At 46.9% G+C, this 22673-nt stretch overlaps 1 protein-coding gene across 1 annotated transcript in view; it reads right to left on the bottom strand.

Moving 5' to 3' along the window:
• Positions 1-22673, bottom strand: part of COMP (cartilage oligomeric matrix protein) — a 153376-nt gene that overhangs the window by 20694 nt on the left and 110009 nt on the right. The window contains exons 15-17 of the mRNA XM_078671385.1: positions 10601-10649; positions 9532-9728; positions 6330-6502 (exon numbers count right to left, since the gene is read on the bottom strand). Of these exons, the coding sequence (XP_078527511.1) occupies positions 6330-6502; positions 9532-9728; positions 10601-10649 (419 nt within the window). The remainder of the gene's footprint in view (positions 1-6329; positions 6503-9531; positions 9729-10600; positions 10650-22673) is intronic.

Genomic DNA, 22673 nt, shown 5'->3' with positions numbered 1-22673 from the left:
CATTACTGGGCTGTTGAGCACCATGTTTAATATTCAATATTCACTGAACATCGAAGAGTCAGTGAGGTTTCAGGAGACAACTGGTTGTTTTCCATAATTAGGTAGTCTCCCTTCAACAACACAAAACTAAAAAAAACAGTTATGATTTTACTCCCATGTTTCTTTCATTTCTTTCTCTTTCATCGCTATAACGTGGGTAATTAAGGCATCAAAGATAGAAAATAGCTAATTATCGGCAGGACGGCGTTTGATTTCAATTTGTAAAACGTAAACCTCTGAACCAGAGTGCTATTTGAGCAGCAGCCCCTTTTCGGCGCTTCTGTGTCTTAAAATGTATAGAAACACATTCAAAAGAGCACATGAAATGGTGTCGAACTTCCTTTCAATGCTCATTCGAAGTCAAATATTGGTGTACACCTAGAAATACCACTCTCATGGAAAAAGAAAATTGTGTTTTTTAACACAAAAAGTGCCTGAACAGGTGTGTGTGGCTCTGAGTGTGTGTGTGTGTGGCTCTGAGTGTGTGTGTGTGTCTCTGAGTGTGTGTGTGTGTCTCTGAGTGTGTGTGTGTGTCTCTGAGTGTGTGTGTGTGTGTCTCTGAGTGTGTGTGTGTGGCTCTGAGTGTGTGTGTGTGTGTGTGGCTCTGTGTATGTGTGGCTCTGTGTATGTGTGGCTCTGTGTATGTGTGGCTCAGTGTGTGTGCGTGGCTCTGTGTGTGTGTGTGTGTGGCTCTGTGTGTGTGTGTGTGTGTGCAAATGCAATAGATCTCGCATTTGCGAGAGAATAAGCTATTGGCATTTTAAATGACAATGCCATTTATTTATCTGTTTTCAAAACCAACACATAAATAAAAATGTTGTCATTAACAATGCCAATAGCTCTAACTTTTGCAAAGGCGAAACCGTTGCATTGTAAATGCTTGTTCTAGCTCAGAATCTGAAATTGTTACAGAGAGTTGGGAGGCTGAAAGGTCTACAACATTTGGGAGGCTGAGCCTATTGATGCCTGGTGAAGATTGCGGTAGAGTACTCTTTGTTTCTGGGGTTCTTGCTACCGCTAGTAGACCCATTGATGATCGCCTTGCATTAGCAAGGTCAGTAGAAACTCTGCCCTCAATCAGGCTAATGCTTTGATCGATGAATGTATTTGCTTTAGTAATGAAGTCATCCATTGGTCCTAGTAACTGTTCGCCAACCCCAGGCTTTTTTAGTTTTTTTTGTTTGCTACCTCTTGTGTTCATTATCAGGGTGAAGGTATACTAAGACTTAATGAGTGATGGACTGTATAATCTGTTTTGGGGCGATTATTTGGATGAGTACCTGCGGTGATAGTCCATCAATGCAGAGCTTAGAGCAAGGGCCCGGTCCGATCTCTCACGCTCTCGAACGGCCTCAAACGGCCCGCTCTTTGCCCGGTCTTCGCCCCGAGCTCCGTCCCGCGCGCGTCCCGCGTCGCGGTCAATGTTGAGTCAATGTTATACGTGAGGCAATGGGCGTGGCCGCCGGGGGAAGAGGCACCAGCTGGACTTCGTATGGAATGCTGGTCCTCGCAGTCCCCCGGTCGGTGCACCTAGCGCTTTCCCTCGCCTCTGCCTACTACCCACGTGACTCCAGCTGGGAGCGTTGCCGGGTCCTGCCGTTTGCAGGACTCGCTCACACCAGCGAGTCAAGAACAGTGGGGAGGCAGCTTAGGGAGTGTGCGCGTTGATACGATAATCGTTCTGGCAGCCGGGAGAAACTGGAAGCAGACTGTGAGTGGCACCCGTGAAGCGGGTGTCACGAAAGGTTTTATGGTCCGTGAAGCAATGGGCGTGGCCGCCGGGGGAAGAGGCACCAGCTGGACTTCGTATGGAATGCTGGTCCTCGCAGTCCCCCGGTCGGTGCACCTAGCGCTTTTCCTCGCCTCTGCCTACTACCCACGTGACTCCAGCTGGGAGCGTTGCCGGGTCCTGCCGATTGCAGGACTCGCTCACACCAGCGAGTCAAGAACAGTGGGGAGGCAGCTTAGGGAGTTTGCGCGTTGATACGATAATCGTTCTGGCAGCAGGGAGAAACTGGAAGCAGACTGTGTGTGGCACCCGCGAAGCGGGTGTCACGAAAGGTTTTATGGTCCGTGAAGCAATGGGCGTGGCCGCCGGGGGAAGAGGCACCAGCTGGACTACGTATGGAATGCTGGTCCTCGCAGTCCCCCGGTCGGTGCACCTAGCGCTTTCCCTCGCCTCTGCCTACTACCCACGTGACTCCAGCTGGGAGCGTTGCTGGGTCCTGCCGATTGCAGGACTCGCTCACACCAGCGAGTCAAGAACAGTGGGGAGGCAGCTTAGGGAGTGTGCGCGTTGATACGATAATCGTTCTGGCAGCAGGGAGAAACTGGAAGCAGACTGTGAGTGGCACCCCTTATAGTAGGTAGGAATTGTAAATTGTACCACTTATATATCTTTTTAATGGTGCGAGTCAGCATACATATATATTCCATATAGCAATCAGGAATCTAGCATGCTGCTGGCATTAACATCTTACTATGATTTTAGATATTTCTTGATGTGTTTGAAAAACATTTGAAGATACTTTATGTGCAGCAGATGGTTGTATTATATTGCAATAGCATTTACGTATCGCTTCATACCCCGTACAAGGCCTGAAGTACACAACCATTTTTCAGTTCCTCGTGTTATGATTCACAAACTCACAGGGTTTGCAATTGCAGTACTTTTTTAGGTCTCGCCTACGACGAACGCGCTGAAAGCGCGTTCTCGCAAGCGAGAACTATAGTCGTCATCTCAGCAGTCTGAGACCGACGAAGTGAGACCAGACCTGGCCGCGCGCAGCATTTTCCCATAGGATAACGTTGTGCGCGCGGCCAGGTCTTGTCTCCACAGCCTGGTAATGCAGACCGGATCGCGACGCGCGCCTGCTGGAATGCAGGGGGAGTCTGCGGAGGGCCGCGCGGCGCTCTTCACGAGGCGCTCGGCGGTGATAAACAGGCTGGCTGCTAACTGCAGAATGTCTCTGAATTAACTGGAAGTTTGAAGTGGCTGCAAGTGCGGATCGCCTTCTGCCGATGTATGTAAACTCTGCTGAGCGGCTGCTGTGAGTTCTGTTCTGAAGTGCACTGTTGTCTGTTGGTGAGTGAGGTGAGATCATAGCATGCTGCTATTAGCATGCTGACATCCATCCAAGGGAGGTGCCAGTGCAGTGTTGATGATTACTTGACGTATGGCGCATCTGTCAGTGAGCCACAGACGGTGCGTCACTCAGAGCTTTCACCGGTACCTTTCCTCTGGTAGAGCAGCGTGCGTCTTTTCATCCCTCAGGCAGGAGCTTTCCATATTTCAGTGCTGCTTGCTTGCAAACAGAGGTTGGCTAGTGTCCCCAGTGTGTGTGAGTGAGCAGTTTGAGCTGAACTGTGTAAACCTGCTCTTCCAAGTGTGTCCGCTGAAGACCGTAATCGTAACTTCAGTTACAAATACTACCTGCTACTCTCTCTTTTAGAGAAGCGTGCACGTCTTGTATTAGTATTGTTGATACAATGTACATGCTCCACTGCATTACTTAAATTGCTTAGAAGTGTGGATACAATGTCAGAACCAAGGTACAAAGAGCAAATCCATTATGTTTGCTTTCCTGATAAAATTAGAGAGCCAGGCAGCGCTTTGTCTGCTCACGCAAATGTCCTGCTGGACGCGCCTGTAAAAATCAGATGGCTCGGCATCTTTCAACTGGTGCAAGACATCCCTTCCTGCTCCTGTTCAGCGTCCCTAGATCAGAGTGACCGGCAGCTCTCCACCTGCCCGGGACCGGCAGAGCATGGCCATCTGTTGAGATCGCTAGGTGCCAGCAGTGTTCTTAACACGCAATGGTAAAATCAGAACATTTAAGCATCCCTAGGCATTTCTTAAAAAGCTGCAAACGAGTGTGTAAAATTAACAATTTTGGTGAAAAATGTCGAGTCATGCTGTCCTTCGGTAGATAAGGGGGAGTTTCTGAAGCTGCTGCACTAAGTGCAGATAATCTTCAATGTTTGTCTTAGTTATAAAACCAACTGCAGTGAACGTTACCCCTTTGGCACCGGCAGTTGCCAGTAAATATCGAAGACTGGTTTGTACAATAAGCTGCGTGGAGGGACATTTGTGGTATATTAACTGAGCCAAGGGGGGTCTTTGTCACATTCAATCATGAAGTAAAGAAATGTAAGATATGTTGCTACACAGATAATCTGGTCACCTAGTTTTGCGAAACAGCACACTCCGCCGACAAAGGTTAAATGGCCCCCCTTGTTCAAGGTCAGCAGCACAATCACAGCAAATGTAATCTGGACCTCAGTAGGCTCCTTAAAATGGAAGCGAAACTAAGATGTAATAAACAACATAATTAATGCAGAGTAATCAAGTCAGGCTCAGGTTCTCTGCAAAGCACACGTAGGCATTTAAAATACAAAGGCACAAATAACGATAACACAGAATTTCCATCTATCAAGCCTGCCTATATGAAAGTACATGCCTCAACAGCTGCAGTGTCACTGATAAAGAATGTACTCAAATGTCGAGTGTGTACCTTTTTAATTGTATCTTTTAACAGCATCTAGGAAAGCAAATACTGCATTATTTTCGACAGTGTTTACCGTTCTATTGGTAGGTCTTTCTGAGACACATCCATATCTTCTGGCAAGCATCATATAATTACAAGCATGGGCAAGCCAACAGATCTGGCTTTCAAGAGTTAGTGCATGCAAACTGTATTTGTGAATGCCTAGGCTTCGATGCGTTACTACATGTAAATCAGGCCTGTTGGCTCCGGATTATTGGAAATGTACCCTTTCTGCAGCATATACGCGTTAATGGAAATAAAAACTTCCAGGAGACCATATAGCATAGGAAACTCTCTTCCAATAAATCCATGCCACAAATTCCTGAAGAAAAAGTTCTCTCCAAGTCTGTTACATCCCTAAATTCGTGCAGTTTATTTTAAAGGGTCTGATTCTGACCATTGAAGGTGCCTTGCTGCCAGTCGGGGGAGGGTGGGGAGGCAGAGGTCATCCTCTCTGCCACCCCGTCAGGGATACCGCCTACCAAATTACGAGATCACCACTGGTCCTCCAGTTATCTCTGTGCCTACAGAGTAGTCGCTGCCAAAGTGACTGAAAGTTTGGTGCAGAGCAGCCATCTTGTATGCGCAGCGCACCAAACCTTTTTGTTTTTCACAAACTACCATAGAGGGAGGGTTTGGTCACAGACTACAGCACCATTTTTGCAGGGTTGTTGGCACTGTCCAGCCAAAGGCCATGGCAGTCGCATGTCTGAAACATTACAGCAGGACTCCCCCAGACTGACTATTCTTCATGCTGGCATAGGGGACCTTGAACCCCGCAGAGCAGTGCAATCTCTCCTCAAGTGTATTTCAGGACAGCTCACTCATGGAAGGAATGAACAAGCATTTGCAATGCAATAGGTCTCGCAGTTACCCTAGTTTCAGCTAATGGCATTGTAAATGACCATGCCTTTCATTTATGTTCAAAAAAAATGAAAGGCTTTGTTATCTGGAATGTCAATAGCTCAAATTCTCATAAATGCGAGACCTATTGCATTGCAAATGCTTGTTATATTAGTTATTAAACCCATTTTCAAGTCAGAATGTGATTCGCAAAGACATGGATCAAAGAGTTGTGAATGTACCTGTGTTCGCAAACCATTCCCTAGATACCAACTCCTACGTGAGGTGGTCGCTAGGAGAGAGTTTCTCCATTAAGAAGCAACTCATGTGGCTTCAGAGGGAGCAGAAACTGCCCCAAGGCACAACTGCTTGCCCCTACAATGCTTGCCCCAACATTTTGTTTGGAGCAGAAACTCTTCTTCTAATGGACACAGGCTGCTTTAAAAAAAAGTTTCCTGTTTGAGAATGTGAATGCAGGTCAGGAGGTCTTCTGGATATTGCAGGCCACCGTCCCTCTGTTACTAGCCAGTCACATGGCATGGCAACCAGCAAACTCCCTGATTACTATTCCTTATACCGGTCATTTTAAGACCTTCCCCAATGGGCATTTTGTGATCCAACCTATTAGTACATCATTTGCAGCAGCCATATGACAGGGAGGTTTCAAGATGTTGGTATGCAGTTGTCACCCACTATTCGCAACCGTACGTACATCAGGCTGTAGATTTTCTCCCAAAGAAATGTCTATGTGACGAAATTCATTTATGAGTGTGAAATTGTCTTCTCGAAACTAGAAAGTAGTTTTGCAATCATAAGCTAAGCTTTTTATTGTCTAAGTCTGACTTGGTGTCAAGAATGAGGGCCCCAATGATGTGAAAGAGCAAATTCTTTATCTCCTACCTTATGTATCCAACTTGAGGTCTGTGCTGCAGGAACCACCGATAGGATGTCTTATCCTTCCAGCCCACGTTCCTTGGGTCTTTCCATAGCAGTTTCACCTGGTTGGAGGTGTCGCCGGTGTGCCAAAGAGAGTTCCGGAGATACTCACCAGGGCCTGTCGTAGACTTGACAGCCTGTTTCAAGACCAAGGTAAAAACATTTTCAGTATGCAAGTCTATCTAAAGTCTAAGCCCAGTGTATTCCTCTACATAAGATCTCTCAGGATTCCCTGTTCCATGAGAATGGAGCTCTTCCAATCAGGTTATTTGCATTCTGGGATGTGTAGTCCTGTTGATTCCATTAGAGAATGAGGACTTGGACCAGATGAGCTAGTGAGGCATGGAACTGGAAACTTGAGGGCTCTCTTATAGTAGGTAGGAATTCAAAATTGTACCACTTAAATATCTTTTTAATGATGTGAGTCAGCATACATATATATTTCAGATAGCAATCAGGAATTACTTAATGCTACAGTACTGTCAAAATTATTTTACAAACAAAGATGCATTTGTTGTGAGATATGTTCTTATCAATCTTGTCCTCAGTGATTTTATAACATTGTACCTTGTTTATGAGAGAAAGCAAAAATGTCAGTTTCTGAAAGCCTCTGGCATTAAAATCTTTCTATGATTGATGTTTGAAAAACATTTGAAGATACTTATGTGCAGCAGATGGTTGTATTATATTGAAATTGCATTTACACCCTGACAAGGGGTCAAGCACATTAGCTGATGGGTAGCATGAGCCACTGTGGGGGACAGCTGGGTTGGCAGGGTGTTGTACTTACTGTGGGTCTGTGTGGCAAGTGTTTTGGTGTTTGATTGACCAGGGTGCTGCTCTTATCTTAGTTTGTTGTGTCTAGGTGTTTGATTGCGGGAGTGAGGGACAGAATGCATACACTTTGGTTGTATGACCGGAGTAAAATATTGTGTGACAAAATTATTATTGCGAAAATATATATTTACTATTCTTAACTCCACATCTACGTACCTTGAAGATATATATATATATATATATATATATATATATATATATATATATTGTTAGGGTACATATATGTGGAACGAAGTGTAGTAAAAACTTAGCTTACCTATAGAAACTGAGATTCACAATATTTTTGTCCTCAATATTACAGCCATGATATTTCGGTCAAACAATAATGTTCCGTCGATATTTTTATGAAACAGCTGCAATTTAGATGAATTTACTATCGTGCTTGATTGAGAATGTGTCCTTCTGGGAGTGAGAGAAGGGAACCCCCCAGCATGTGCTGGATACAGGCAATCTTGACTGATGCTCTTCATATTCCTTCAGGAGCGTTAGGAGAGAAACCTGCAGGCATACACGGCACACAGCCGGTCATAGTAGAATATTGGAGTCTATCTGAAGATGGGTAGAGCAACCAAAAGTCATGTCACAGAGAAACCAAGCCAGAGTACTGGTCTTCATGGATAACCCAGAAGTGACCTTGATTAACCCACAGGAATGCCCTAGTTACAGGTGACCAAGATAGATGCTCTATGGGTCCGTCAAGCCGCTACAGAGCTGTCCACTGCATGCACAAGTTAGAAGTGGCCTTGTTAAAACCCATATAGGGTATGCCGAGGAGTTATTACAGGAGGGCCCTAGTTACATTGAATCATACGAGAAACCTCATTAAAAGGTCTACGGGAATCATACAGAGGGGCAGAAGGGGAACACCAAGGAACTCAGACAGCTCAGTAGAATGTCTATGTTGTACCTCAAAGGCTGTGAATATGGAATCCATGGAAATCGGACACCTCAGCAGAGATTTTAGCTATACTACTGAGGAGTGCTGTAGGGACAAGGAGATTCACTTACATCTCAGTAAAGGGTCTATAGGGTCCTGCTAGAAGTACAGACTGTGCTCCTACCTACATAGGTTAGATTTGGGAAATACGTGAAGGGATCGTATTTGGGTTTTGGGAACGGGAGGGGGACTTTAAGATTGTATAAGGGGGAAATGTCATTCTGGATTTACTTGACCTGCACGGATCTACACAAGCAAGATGCCGAAGGGAGACACCCGTAACTCTCCACCATTCATGTGGACACAAGAGCTGGACATCCTAGGAGGCGGGTTATGTGATCACTCCAAGGAGAGGAGTAGAGGAGCACAAAGTGCCCGAAGAGGGAGAGGAAATGCCTGATTACACCTGAGGACGGCCTCCATGTCGTGTGGGGTAGGAAACAAAGCGGGAAAGTGAGTGGAGAGAAAGAGAGCATGGACAGAATTTTGGCATGAAGATTACAACAGACATAGTACATACCATTGGGGTGCTTACCATTGGGGACTGGGTTGAAAGAAATTTGTAGGAGGGGATATATTATGGCAATAAGAAGGAATGTGTCCCTGGTGAACCATCTCTCTGCTGTTATTTTCTCTGTGTGCAACCACCAACATTCCAATATAGCGATAGGTGCTGGATTGAGACCCTGAACGTACTGCTGTATATGTCACGTACAGATATTGATTGCAACTGGGTAGTACTGCGCTGAAGGTGTATAAAGTATGTGGTCCATTGTAATGCTGTATTTTGATACTGACGACTATTTAATAAAAATAATTTTTTTTTAAATTCCAATATAACATAAATGAATGCAACTATCCTGAGGTAATTACCTGCAGGTAAGCATTTGTCCCAAGACAATGGACAGGGCACTTAACAAGGTTGACGGGCATCTGTGCCATTGATAATGCCCTGTTAAATGCCCAATAATGCTAACAGAGCATGCTCTCTAGGAATGTGGAGGTTAAGATAACTCCTGGCACTTAACAATTAAAATGAGTTATCATTGGACTGCGTGTTGTTTCAAATATACGTGTTAAGCAATGCCAACTTACAGAAATTGTGGTATGACATGACACAGGGTAATCTGTGAAGAGGTAAGTAACATTAACATTTAAGATAGTCAAATTCTTCTAATTGGCTGGTGGATTATGAATACACTAAAAGCTTTAGAATTGTGAAAAGGTCATTAATGCCAGTTAGTGCCCTTTTGATTAGTAAGCAAAGAGACAGGAGCTCTGCATTCCATTAAATGTTCTAAAAGGTTTTATTGTGATGCTTTGTCATTATTAGTGAATAACAATACAGCTGTCCTTGTGTTCCTTATATACAGTTTCACAGCACATCTTTACCTTGAGTTGAATGCCAGGTTCTGCGACTGCTCTGAAGGGGTTTGCCTGCCAGTATGTTTGCTCGGTCTGCTTCCACATCACTACGTAGAAGCTAGAGCTGTCCTGGTAGCCAAATATAAACCCAGCATAGTCGTCGTCAGTGGCAGTGTTGACGTGAAAGGTGCCCTCGAAATCCACCCCATTGAATGCAGTGTAACCTGAACCATGAAAGGACACAAATAATTTTTTCAGCTATTTTATAAGATCCCCTTGGGGATGATTTGTTTTGCGCCCAATAAATATAAATAATAATAACAACAACAATATAAAATACATGATTGCCATTTCGTCAATACCCTGAGATGATGATATCAACCACCACCGTGACTGTAAGCCCTGTCCCTTCCCCAACTCCTTCCAAGCTATTAAAGTGGGATACATAAAGTACCAGTGCACATGGAAATCTAGCAAGAAAATGGTAACATACCAGGTTAGCAAGTGAAGTCCGTAAATTGATATATTAGATCAAATACCAATAAAGAAAGCCCCCAAAAAAGTCCTAGTTATGCCGACACGCAGTAGTCATTTGACAACTTAAATCTCAACATGTAGCTTTACTCCGAAGAGGTATTTTGGTAGAAAAACAAACTGGTTGAAAGGAATATGTTAGAAGTTTCTTTGAGAAAAAAATTCCATTCAATTAATGTATAGAAAAATCATCACTGTATTAATAACTTACCCTAATATTTCAATACAGATAACTAACTATAAGGAAAAGAATTGTGTGCCTTGGATCTGTAGCAAGCTCCCGGTCCAAAATATTCTGCCACTGCATCTAGTACAATATTGTATATAGTTCCATAATATTGTTCGAAAAAGATTAGCTACATTTCAATTAAAAGGTTTTCAGAAAAAAAATGTATACAAATAGTGTAAATAAATAATGTAAAGGGTATAGGTTAGATCAAAAGTTGTCTCAAATCTAATTATGCCCATTTCTCCACAGTAAAAACCCTAGATCCATCTCCACAGCTCTACTTTAGGGGGGACTGCGCTAACCCGTAGAAAAAATAATCAAGACGCTCCTTACCAACAGCAAGTCCTGGGTCACTATTCATTGTCTGAACAATTTCCATTCCCTGTAAAGGTTTGAAAGTTTCATCATCAATAATTAGATTCTTTCACATTTGCATGCAAATTAACAAAGTGTCTGGCAGGATTGACTTGTAAAATAAGCTTAATACTAAGGATTGTTTTACCTATTACTGTATCTCTTACAGTATCTCTTACTGTATCTCTTACTTTTGCTCTACTGAAATGCTTTGTTTATTTTTAAAATATGACCTTTATATAGAAGATAAAAAATGTCATCAACATATTAACCAAATGTACTTCATTGATAATACACTACTGAAACTGAGTTGTCCAATGAAAAAATATAAATTTTAAGGTAAAGTTTGTTTTGTATGCCATTTTAAAACGGGTAAGAAATGTTAGGGCGGTTGGGATTTTTGCATGAGGCTTTGGACTCGAGGTTTAAGGTAGTGGATGTGTTGGACATGACTTAACCATGCTAAAGGTAAGTGCAGATAACAGAAAAGATTGGTTTTCATTGCTCTACAAAACATCAAATGATCGTCCATAAGATGCAGTATCGTTCCATATTTTGGGTCCGAGTAATCCGAAAGCTGTTTGGTACAACAGACATTTCTGAACAGAGTAGTTACTTTGCTCCTGATCTCAGTGCCGTAAAGCAGGGATTTTTAAGATAACTACATTTATCTAAATGGGGTATGCTAAAAATCTGCCATGGATCCAGCCCTCCAGTACTGACTTTGAAGAACCCTGTCCTAGAGGGTGCTCTAAGAAGGTCGCAGTAGACTAATGCTACCAAGATTCCATAAGTTCAAATCCTAATGGGTTCAGTCACCCTTTTACTCTTCCGAGATCCTTAAAATAAGCATAATTGATCTGGTTAACAATAATTAACTGTTAATGAGCGGTAGGATGCTCCAAGGCGGGAATGTATGCTTTACAAGTACATAAGTTATGTTATGTTTTATGAAATAAAATTGTGGGTATTATCTTGTAAAGGCATTGTGTACTATGCATAAGGTTGATAGTGAATGCTCTATTGCACAGGCAACCAGTGCAGAAACTGCTATGTCACAGAGATGAGATCAAATTTCTAATTGCCTGCATTTTGTGCATCTGGTGCTGTTTCTATATCGTGGATTAGCGAGCCAATATCGGAGGGCGTTCCCACAAGTAGGATGTGATAGAGCGCAAGTATCACGCTTGAAAATAAGTGGTGAAAAATGAGACTTTACTGCAGAAAGGTGCAAATGAAGGAAGCACTCCTCTTATCTGAGATTAAAGGGGCGGATCCTTTTCAAGCTTGCAGCCTAGGTTCCTGGACATTTAGAAACCGGCCTAAGCGGGAAAATCTAGGTTGGAGACCTTCTCTGTATTCTTCTAAGAAAAGCAGAACATATATGTTTAAAATTCTAATTACAGACTCAATAATGAGAACATTGAGGGACTACAAGGAACATAACAGCAAGAGTGAAATGAGCACGGACGAGGCCACACCTACCTACCTATCACAGGTCAGCTTTCTTCTCATCTTAAAAATTAGTAGAAAGCTGGTTTGTTTGTGTGAGGTCATAGCATTTTTTCCAATAGACACATTTAAACCTCAAAGAATAAAGAGTTAAGGAAGCTGACATATAGTGTTTTAGAACTGTAAAAATTGTATAAATGTGAAAGTTGTTACTGTGACTGGGTGGCAGGGCGGCATGAACAGCGGTGACTTCCGGGACAGAAGCTCCTTTGACGAAGATGTATACTGGACAGGCTGGCATGTCACAGCGGCATGCTCAGTATGTTTTTTCTATTCTACTCTCCGAGAAGCAAAAAAAAAAAAGTCTCAATTTATTTATTTACTTATATAGCGCTAGAATTGACCCCCGAAGGGGTATCTCTGCACTTAGGATGAACCCTGAGGATGTATTGCAGCGACAGCAAAATCAGATGTTGAAAAGAGTGGTCTTAAGCAGCTTCCTAAATTGTAGGTGATGGGTGCATTGTCTCAGAAGTATGGGGAGCTCGTTCCAATATCGAGGATCAAGATGGGAGAGGGCTCTTCCTCCCAATCTAGCCTTTCTTACTCGAGGTACCACAAGGAGATGTTTGGCACCCGAGTGAAGAGATCTGGAAGGTACATAGGGCCTGAATTTCTCCGAGAGGTAAGAGGGGCCTAAATTAAGCAGTGACTTGTGGATAATGCAGCTGATCTTAAGTCGTACCCGTTGGCGGATCGGAAGCCAATGCAGATGCATAGGAAGAGGGCGGTAAGGATTCCTAGGAGGTGCATTAAGGACCAGTCTTGCCACTGTGTCCTGGACTACCTGAAGTCTGCTGAGCGGGGCATCATTAGCGGAGATCAGCAGGCCGTTACAGTAGTCGAAAGGGCTTAATACAAGTGCCTGAACTAAAGTGTTCTGGGTTGAGTCAGGGAGCAGAGGGAAAACTCGACGGAGCAGGCCTATTGCATGGAAACAAGAACCTGCAGTCAGAGCAGCATGCTCCTTCAAAGTGAGGGTTTGGTTCAAACGGATACCCAAGTTTATAACCATCAGCTTGGGGGCAGGATGAGGGCGTAGATCAATCAGCCACCATTCTGGCCTCCATAAGGAAGGGGCTTCTCCGAAGAGCATAATCTCTGTTTTTCCCACATTGCACTGGAGGAAATTGCTCTTCATCCAGTGGGAGATAGCTCTCATACCATTAGAGAAGGCCGACTACACAGAAGAAGTAAATTTGTTGAATGGAAAGAGCAACTGATTGTCGTCGGCATAGGATATGAGGATAAACCCAGGCGTCCTCAGAAGACTGTCCAAGGGAGCGATATAGATGGTAAACCGTGTAGGGCTCAAACATGAGCCTTGAGGAACTTTCTTGGACAGTTCTTTTGGGTCCGAACGATACGGGCCCAAAGTTTTGTCAATGTGTAATTGTGAAAATGACAGTTTTAGTCTGTGCAGTGGCTGGCAGGAAAAATGTTAGTCAAAAGGCCCACCCTCAATATGGTATGCATTCTGACATTAACAAGCTAGGGGGCACAGATGAGATGCCAATCAAAGGTTTTTTGTGGGGGAGGAGTTCTCTCCACTGTTGGAACACTGACGTCTATAAATGAGGCAGAAGAACAGCGGGTTTGGCAATGCGTGATATGCGCTGGGTTATAGTTGCTCTCCCAATCTGCCAAATTCTAAATGACATTTGTTGTAATTAGCGAAAGTAATTATTTACACAATCAATAATTTTTATATAACTTCATCTTGCACAACATGGGGATGACCACTTCATTTGTTTTGCAATGTTAAACTATAAAATGTATAAATATTTTAGATAGAGATATATTTATGTAAGACCTAAGATTTAATGTTAAAGGAACTCACCTTAAAGTGTTAAATATTGGTCTTTTAGTGCTGGATCCATGCCAAAAATTCTGCTTTACTACGGACTTTGTAAATGGTTATTTAGATTAGTTGAATTTAACTTTATTTTATGCAGATATCCAAAATTCAGGCCTCAACCTACCCTTTTGAACCAGTGCTGGGCACAACTACTGTGTTGATAAGGCAACCTACCGTAGGCTAGCTGCAAATGGGTCTGTATTGGAACCAATTTGTAGCATGAGTGTTTTTGGACAAGTAAGTGATCAGCAGAAAAATCTGTTTTTGTTTTGTTTTGGACACATACTGTCAAATTTCCATAATCTCTATGCCTCAGGAGGATCAATGGACACCATTGCAACTGATCAACTGGAGCACCAATCAAGATAAGATGCAAGTAATATGTTCATGACCTGATTCACAAATAAAACTTGTAAGTTTACACCCATACACACACACCTTTGTATCAGTGTAAATGAAAGGTCATGGATCCGATCCCCGACACCTCTTTTACCCTAAAATTCCCTATAACACGCACTATAGCACACGCAGAGCAGCAAATGTTTCATGGCTGGGAGTGGGGCTTGACATAACGTATCATTCCTTACCAGTTGACTATGTGTGATGAGGAAGTGTGCAGAATCCTTGCACGGCCAGCTGTCTAGCCTTCTGGTGCTACGCGAGGACATGGCAGGTTGGGTTTTGACATCCGGGTCATATGGTATTTTGACCTGGGTCAGCGAACCCAACGCTGCTTCATCTCGCGTTCTGGATTCAACGTAGTCCCATTCCAGGAGCAATTAAGGCACTCCCTTCCAAATGCTTCATATACAGAGCGTCTGACCTGTTTCTTGACTCGCTTCTCCATTGGCATTCATCAAACTGCACATTTCCTCTGCAACTACGCTCCTTCTACGTGCTAGAAGAGCGCAGCAACCTTATGATATGTGATTACATCTGCTCGTTGCACTTCTTTGTATTTCTGCATTTTATGCCACGCGCTAGAAGCGCATTCTGAGAATATTTAAGACTTAGCGCTGGAGTGCTAAACTGTGTGTTTATTTGCCATGGTGCTTGGAGTGCTTATTTGAAATCTTACTTAATTCTTTTATACGCGATGAAAGTGCTTTCTGGACATTTGTTTGTTTTTCTTTGCTGGAGCGCTCAACTATTATTTCGTTTTTTCTCTCACACGGGAGCACTCATCTATCATTTTGTTTTCAATGAGCTTGGAGCGCTCATACATGCACCTATGAGCCGTACTTGGAGCGCTTTCTCTGGATGGTACTGTTCCTTATTCTAAATGGATTACCAAGAGCACCACTGAATGCGTAGCATCTGAGGGAAACACACAGACCCGATTATGACCTCTGGCGGTGCTGGGGCGGGCAGCCTGCCATCGCAATGCCCCCGCACTGCCAGGAGTATCTGCCACCCGCCCAAATGACACGTTTTTTTGTAGTTGGGAGGGCGGCGTGGCCGTTCCCCCTACGGTGCCCTTTCAAAGGCGGCGGTGCCTTTGAAAAATACACCATAATGGTAATGCCTCCCTTTATTTCCTCTCTGCAACGGCTTTCATGGCAGTTCCACCACCATGAAAACCCTTTCAGAGACGAAGCATATAATGCTTGGCAGGACCACGGTGTTCCTGCCAAACATAATGCAGCCTGTCACCGCCACCACCAGGGAACAGCAGCTCCCTGGCGGTGGTCCCAGGGTCGTCCGACGACACAAGTTGTATTGGGGCAGTCCATCCACCAGTGCGGCGGTGGCTGAACCGCCACTGCCGCGCCTCCACAAGTCTGGCGGTCCACAGACCGCCAGACTCGTAATTAGTCCCTCAGTGAGTTTAACTGAGTCTTGCCTGGGAATCCCTGGATTACCTGATCACCTTTCACTCCCAGGTTAATACTCTTGCCTTCCCCTCTCATAATTTAAATGTTGTTTTTGATACAGGCACTTAGTATAACACATTCCTTTTCTTTACTGTAGAACCCTTCATGTTGCGTGAGGCGACCATCTTTTTACTCCTAATTACCTCACAATTGTACACAACGTCTCATCCTGCACTTACAACACATTATTTAGGTAGTTATTAGAGTCTGGGGGTGGGTGGGATTTCACAGGGATACCATATGTATCCTCTCTTACTGACTTTGTTCTTTTTTCTTTAGGATACAACCACTCACACCCTGAAGGAGCATTTCACCTGATACTAACAGGACCTTCTAGAGGTAGTGGGAGAGGTGTGGCGCCGCGGCCAGGGCGACTGACGCTGGAATCTGGGGATCAGGGTTCGATCCCCGGCTCCGGCGGCAGGTTAGCCCAGCACCATGTGACTCTGGGCAATAGCTCGCTTAATCTTCCCGACGGCCCCCAGCGCCTAGAGACCCTTACGGGTGATTGTGCGCTTTACAAATGTGGACTTTTTTTTCTGCTCAGTACCCCAGCCTTCTGTCTTGTCCAGTTTATGTATATTACAAGTAGGAGGAACGCGACAGTGGAGTTGGTACACATCGTCTCTGCAAGGTCTCATCGCAGGCTCAAGGTAAGGGTTGCGGTGGTCTGACATGTAACAGTTTGGGAATTCACACACATTTCCCATAGTAGGGCCTGAGAGCTGCAGTAGCCCCAGGATTCCAAGTGGACGTCTGGGAAAGCCAGGTGGCATTTTTTTTGTTGCTATTTAGAAATTGCATGCACAATGTAACTCTGAATTTTATTCTCTTTTTGTTTTTACTCCACAGGTTTTTTCTGTGGGGAGTACCATTGCCCCGACCCCCACAAGCTGTGGGTGTTTTCTGTTCGGCTGCCCACCCTGGAACAGGACATACTCCAGTCCTTTCCTTGAGTAAAACTCTGATGGTATCCATGACTGGAAGGGTCGTAGAGGAGGTTGTGAATGCCAACAAACTCACAAGTTTGTAGGTGTCTACAAATTCTTAAGGCAAACTACGCCTTGAGCTGCCCACTCCGACCTTTTCTTATGTTAGAGTATTTGTAAAGCGCATGGCTGCCCCAGCAACGGGGCGTCCCAGAGCTAGTTTTGGAGAAAATCAGTTCGGCAGATGAAACTGAGGTTAGACCCAAAATAGCCAGCCAGTTACATTTACTTTACTACTAAGTTACGCAATTGTGCCGTAAAATTACACAATAAATGCTTTTACACCGTCTACGTATCAGTTGCGCGTACTTGATGATGTAACGTAGGTTTACAGCCAAAAAAGGCTATGTGAATCAGGCCCTTCGGTTTTTGCATCAAATTCTGGTGGAAAATATAGCAGATGGAGTCGATAGCAGTTTCCACGATGGCGATATAAATATGTGTATACATTCCGCCGCGAGCTTGACTCACCATCTGAACGCTCATTTGCGATGCAAGCAGAGGAGGCTTGTTGGACATAGCCGGCTCCAGATCCCCAGCTGCTGCCAAATCAAGCAGTTGCTCATAAATTAGAAATGCCTCCTGCAAACAGTAATTAATCAATTTGGAAAATCAAGCCAGAAGAGGCTCACTCGACTGGAGTGGGTGAATTGCCATCTCCCCAGCAGTAGCGGGGCGTACCCGCCGCACGCCCTCGCGGGCGACAGACTCCCGACTGGTTTTCATTAATTGCTATTCACCTTTCATAAAAAGAAAAGCAGCCAGACACTCTCCATTCATGCCAGGGGAGTATTCCATGGCAGAAAACTCACAAACCGAAAGAGAGGCCTTTTCAATTTTTTTCTTTAAATTTTTATGTGCTATTTTGAGTTCCTGGGAGGCGTGGCAGAACAAAGTAAAAGTCTAGAAGTCTTTCTATATTCTCTTTTAAATTAATTGTTGGTTATTTCTTATATACCTAAACCTAAATAAATGTATATCTATGCATCTAATTACACCTATAAAAATAACTGCCCATATATACATATATCTATCAGTGTGTGTTGGCAGTAGCACATCTGTGGTGTGGTTAGGTCTGTTTTTCCATTGAAAAGCGTTTTTGTTTTGGTAATTTTTTTGTGCCGTTCAATAAATATGTAAACAACCTTTCCCAAAAACAGGTATACCTGATTTTGGTTCAGCGTGGCAAGTTTCAGGCACATCTGTCAAGCAGGAAGCAGAAAAGGTGGGGGCGGGGGGGGGGCAGCAAAAAAAGTTATTTTCCCATTTTAACTCCTTTCGCAACTTTTGAACTGTGCTACAGAAAATCAGCTGACCAGATTTACAATATTCTGGCCTGAAAGTAAAACTCCACTGAAGGGTGTATCTTTGCTTGGGTTGGTGTAAATACGTTCAGTAGTTTTTGTGACATTAGCATTAGGATAGTGATTTGTGCAGGTTTCATACTGAGCCGACCTGGCAATCAAACTTAGGAAGATAGCGAAGTCAGGAGCTTCTATCCCCAAATGTGGCCGGGTACCACTATTTTAGAGCAACTGTACTAATAAACTCACCTTAGTTATTACTACAGGGCAAAGGTCAAATATTCCATGGTTGCACGACAGCACATGAACATATCCATGAAAAAAAAACAAGTGCTTACTAGCCTCAGATTATATGTTGCAGTGATATATCTCTTAGAAATAACTATACCATGGAGGAAGTTTCCATCAATGTTGACAGTGGGGGTTTGAGTTGGTCAGAGAGGTGCGGGCTCTGATGGGGAGAAGAGAGAACAGTTTGGAGGGTGGGGGAAGGGAAGCTGCAGAGGAGGGTTGGGAGGACCAGAGGTGTAGAGGTAATGGTTGGTTAGTGTGGGAGGATGGCAGGTGTTGGACACGGCCTCGTGGCGTGGTCCGACCCCTCCCGCATGGTGGGCCCAGGACGACCTCGGGCCTCCATCAACCTACTATCAACCCCCTGATACGAACATTCACGAACCCTCAGCGAGAGCAGCCTCCCCGGCAACCTACGGCTCTCCCCCTTCCTGGTACCCCGGCGGTCCCCGCTCAACAACGCTGCCGGACGGTCGCCCATGCCAGGCCACCATGTCCGGCCCGGCGCCATCTTGGGGCCATCACGTCCCGAGCACGTGGCCGCAGCCTTCCCTGGGCCCGGCCCAGCAAGCCCCGACATCGAGGCACCAAGGTCCTCCCAGGTGGTTGAGTGGCCACTTTGCGGAACCCGGAGAAGGGGAGTTTCGATGGGCCTCCAGCCGTCCCCGGATGCCTGGTATCAATCGCCCTCCAGCCTCCCTGGGCGCTGGCTCCACCCCCCTGCTGGTGTCTGGACACCTTCATCCCGGCCCCTCTGACCCCCAGGTGCGAGGGTCCGGACATCAAAGGACTCAAGTCCTATATCTGGGCCAGCCCCGGATTAGGGCGTCAGTTGTATCTTGGAGTCGAAGCCCTGCTGACCTCGTCGCGGCTGATCCTGATCCGAACTCTTGCACCGGGAACCTTCGAGGCCCTGCTGATGCTGTCGCGGCCTGACCAAGCTGAACCATCTTCGAGGCCCTGCTGACGCTGTCGCGGCCTGACCAAGCTGAACCATCTTCGAGGCCCTGCTGACGCTGACGCGGCCTGACCTACCTGGACCACCTTCGAGGCCCTGCCAACGCTGTCGCGGCCTGACCAAGTTGAACCACCTTCGAGGCCCTGCTGACGCTGTCGCGGCCTGACCAAGCTGAACCACCTTCGAGGCCCTGCTGACGCTGTCGCGGCCTGACCCCTTGAACTATTCACGCACCAGTTGGTGCTGAGACTGTCCCGCTACCCCCTATCCCCGAAACCAAGACTTTACGGATCCCTCGATCCCTGCCTGATATCCTGCCAAGAACTTGCCTTAATTGCTTATATAAAGATTCTTGTGAATATTCCTCCTGTGTGGTGTCCATCTGTAAGTAGTGTGATTGCTCAGCTGTTACGATTGTAGGAGAGGAGCCTCGCCAAGGAGGCCTCCCTACGGCGCTCGGCCTATTCTATACCGAGAGGTGGGTCTCGGGGCGGGCAGTCAGACACCTTCTGTCCCCCTTGGGATCGCCTTTCTAACATTGGTGGCAAGCGACGGGATCCGAGCCCGCGCAAATCGTACAGCGAGTAACACGTCACTACTAACAGAGACCCACAACCACGATGACTACGAAGGAAGCCGGAAGCACCACAGAATTCCAGAAGGAACGATTAGAGGAATACACCCATAAAGAACTTAAACAATTTTGCAAAGACTTGGATATCGCTACCACGGGACTAAACACGAAAGACGATTTCAAAGGAGCGCTGCAAACCTGGGTAGAGACCGGAACGGCCACCCCCCAAACGAACAATGACATTGTCCTAGAAGTACCCGTGAGTACCGTCATAGCCCCCGGAGGAGAAAGAACCGACAACAGAGAACCGGGCCTCTCCCACGAAGACTCCCGGGAGCGAGAGAGGAGTCGGCTCCATGAACTAGAGCTCGCCCGACTCCGGCTGGACGGAGAACTCCAATTAGCAGAGAAGAAAATGGCCCTTGAACAACTGCGATTAGAGGGAGATCTGGAAGAAAGGCGAAGGCAAAGGGAATTGGAAGAAAAAAAGCTCACGTACGAACACGAACGTGGCCTCAAAGAACTAGAGATCAAAGCCAAGATCGAAGAGGCTGGCGCCGCGGTAGCCCGTAACCCTCCACCTCCTGCCGACCCGAAGGTCCACATCCCGAAGGATATCGTCAAGGAGTACTACAAGAATGACGATATCCAGCAATGGTTCAAGGCGTACAAAGTTGCCATGACCGCGCACCGCATCCCGCGAAAAGACTGGGGTGCCGGCTTATGGGGGAGATTCGTCAGCGAAGGAAGAGACACCCTGCTAGAGCTCGCCGAGGACGTGATGTCCTCCTATGACCACATGAAAGACGCCCTGCTCGTCCGGTATGGCCTCACCCCCGAGATGTACCGGCAGAGATTCAGAGACTGCAAGAAAATCCCCGGTACAACGTGGGTCGAGTACGTGAACTTTTATAGCAGGGCCCTGGAAGGATGGATAAAGGGCAGCAAAGTGGCCACCTACGAGCAGCTGTTCGACCTCATCGTTTGGCAGCACCTCTCCAACAACTGCTTCATCGAGCTCAGACAGCATCTACTCGACAGCAAGCTGACCGAGCCCCGAAAACTCGCCGTCGAGGCTGATCGATGGGTGAGCACCCGGGTCCCCCGGACCCCGATAGGAGAAACAGGACCGAACGGCCGGAGGCACCCCCGCCAGCGAGGCGGCGGAGGAGGCCAGAACCGGGGCCGAGACTTTCCACCGGCACCGGGCCGGAGTCCACCTCGGGGGTCCCCCCAGAATAACACTTCACCGTCCCTGATCAGAAGAGGGACCCCCCCAGCACGGCCGGGGCCCCGCCCGAACATTACTTGCCACAGATGCCAGCGGCCAGGTCACTATGCCAGTGACCCCCTCTGCCCCATGAACCAGCGTCCCGGCACCACTGGGCCTCCGACCCGCCAGTTCGCTGCTGCAGCCCTGGGAGAAGGGGGAGAAGAGGACGAAGAGGTCTACGAGGAAGATCAGATAGAATATGAACCGGCCGCCATGGCCCTAGCCTGCCTGGGCCAAAGAGACATGGTCCCCCAGGCCCCGCTACCGAGCAACACTCGAAAGTACCGTCAGTGGGTCCACATCAATGGACGGCGGACCGAAGCCCTCCGAGACACGGGAGCCAGTGTGACGGCCGTCCGCTGCCACCTGGTGACCCCCGAACAGATCATACCAGACGTACGATGCCCCGTGAGGGCGGCCGACAACTCCGAAACTCTATGCCAGATGGCCCGAATCCCCTTCGAGTGGGGGGGAGTGTCGGGCACCCTCAAGGTGACCGTCCGGGACGACGCCCCCGTGGACTGCCTCCTTGGAAACGACCTCGAGAGCTCTCCCTGGGCCCAAGTCGAGCGGAGAGAGCACCTCCGGATGATGGGACTACCAGAGTGGGTCTGCGCGACGACCCGATCTATGGCGGCCCGAGCCCCGGCGGCGACCGAGGCCGCCCCAACCGAAGAGCCGGAGTGGCCCGAGCCACCACCACCCGCAGACAGCGAAGAATCCGACTCCGAGCCCCGACCATCGGAGCCCGACCGCGGAAACAGCCCCGAGCTCAGCGACATACCCGAACTAGCCCAATGGCGCCAAGAGGGTGGTCCCACCCGAGAACAGTTCCGGCAGGAACAGAAGACCTGCCCTTCCCTCGAGGGGACCTGGCAGCAAGCCACTGCCCAAGCTACCGGGGACACCTCGGGGTCCCACTGGGTCTACTGGGACCACGGCCTCCTATACAGTGAACAGAAAATTGCCGAGCTGGGGGCCAGCCGAGTGTTAGTGGTCCCCCTACGATTCAGAGACTTCCTTTTGAACCTGGCACACGATGTGCCCCTCGCCGGGCACCTGGGGCAGGACAAAACCTACAGTTGCCTGGTGACCCACTTCTATTGGCCCAAAATGCGCAACGATGTGCACAACCACTGCCGCACCTGCCCAACGTGCCAAGCCAGCGGAAAGAGCGGGGGGAAGGTGAAGGCCCCGCTCCAACCCTTTCCAGTAGTGACCACCCCCTTCGAGCGAGTGGGGATTGACATTGTGGGGCCTCTGGACCCCCAAACATCGCAGGGGCATCACTTCATCCTTGTCCTGGTGGACCACGCCACCCGCTATCCCGAAGCCATCCCCCTCCGAACCATCACGGCTCCCGTGGTGGGCCGAGCACTGATGGGGATCTTCTCCAGAGTGGGGTTCCCCCGAGAGGTC

This window comes from Lissotriton helveticus, chromosome 12 (genome assembly GCF_964261635.1).
Source record: "Lissotriton helveticus chromosome 12, aLisHel1.1, whole genome shotgun sequence".
Classification (NCBI taxonomy): Eukaryota; Metazoa; Chordata; class Amphibia; order Caudata; family Salamandridae; genus Lissotriton; species Lissotriton helveticus.
This window is presented reverse-complemented; position numbering and strand designations above follow the sequence as displayed.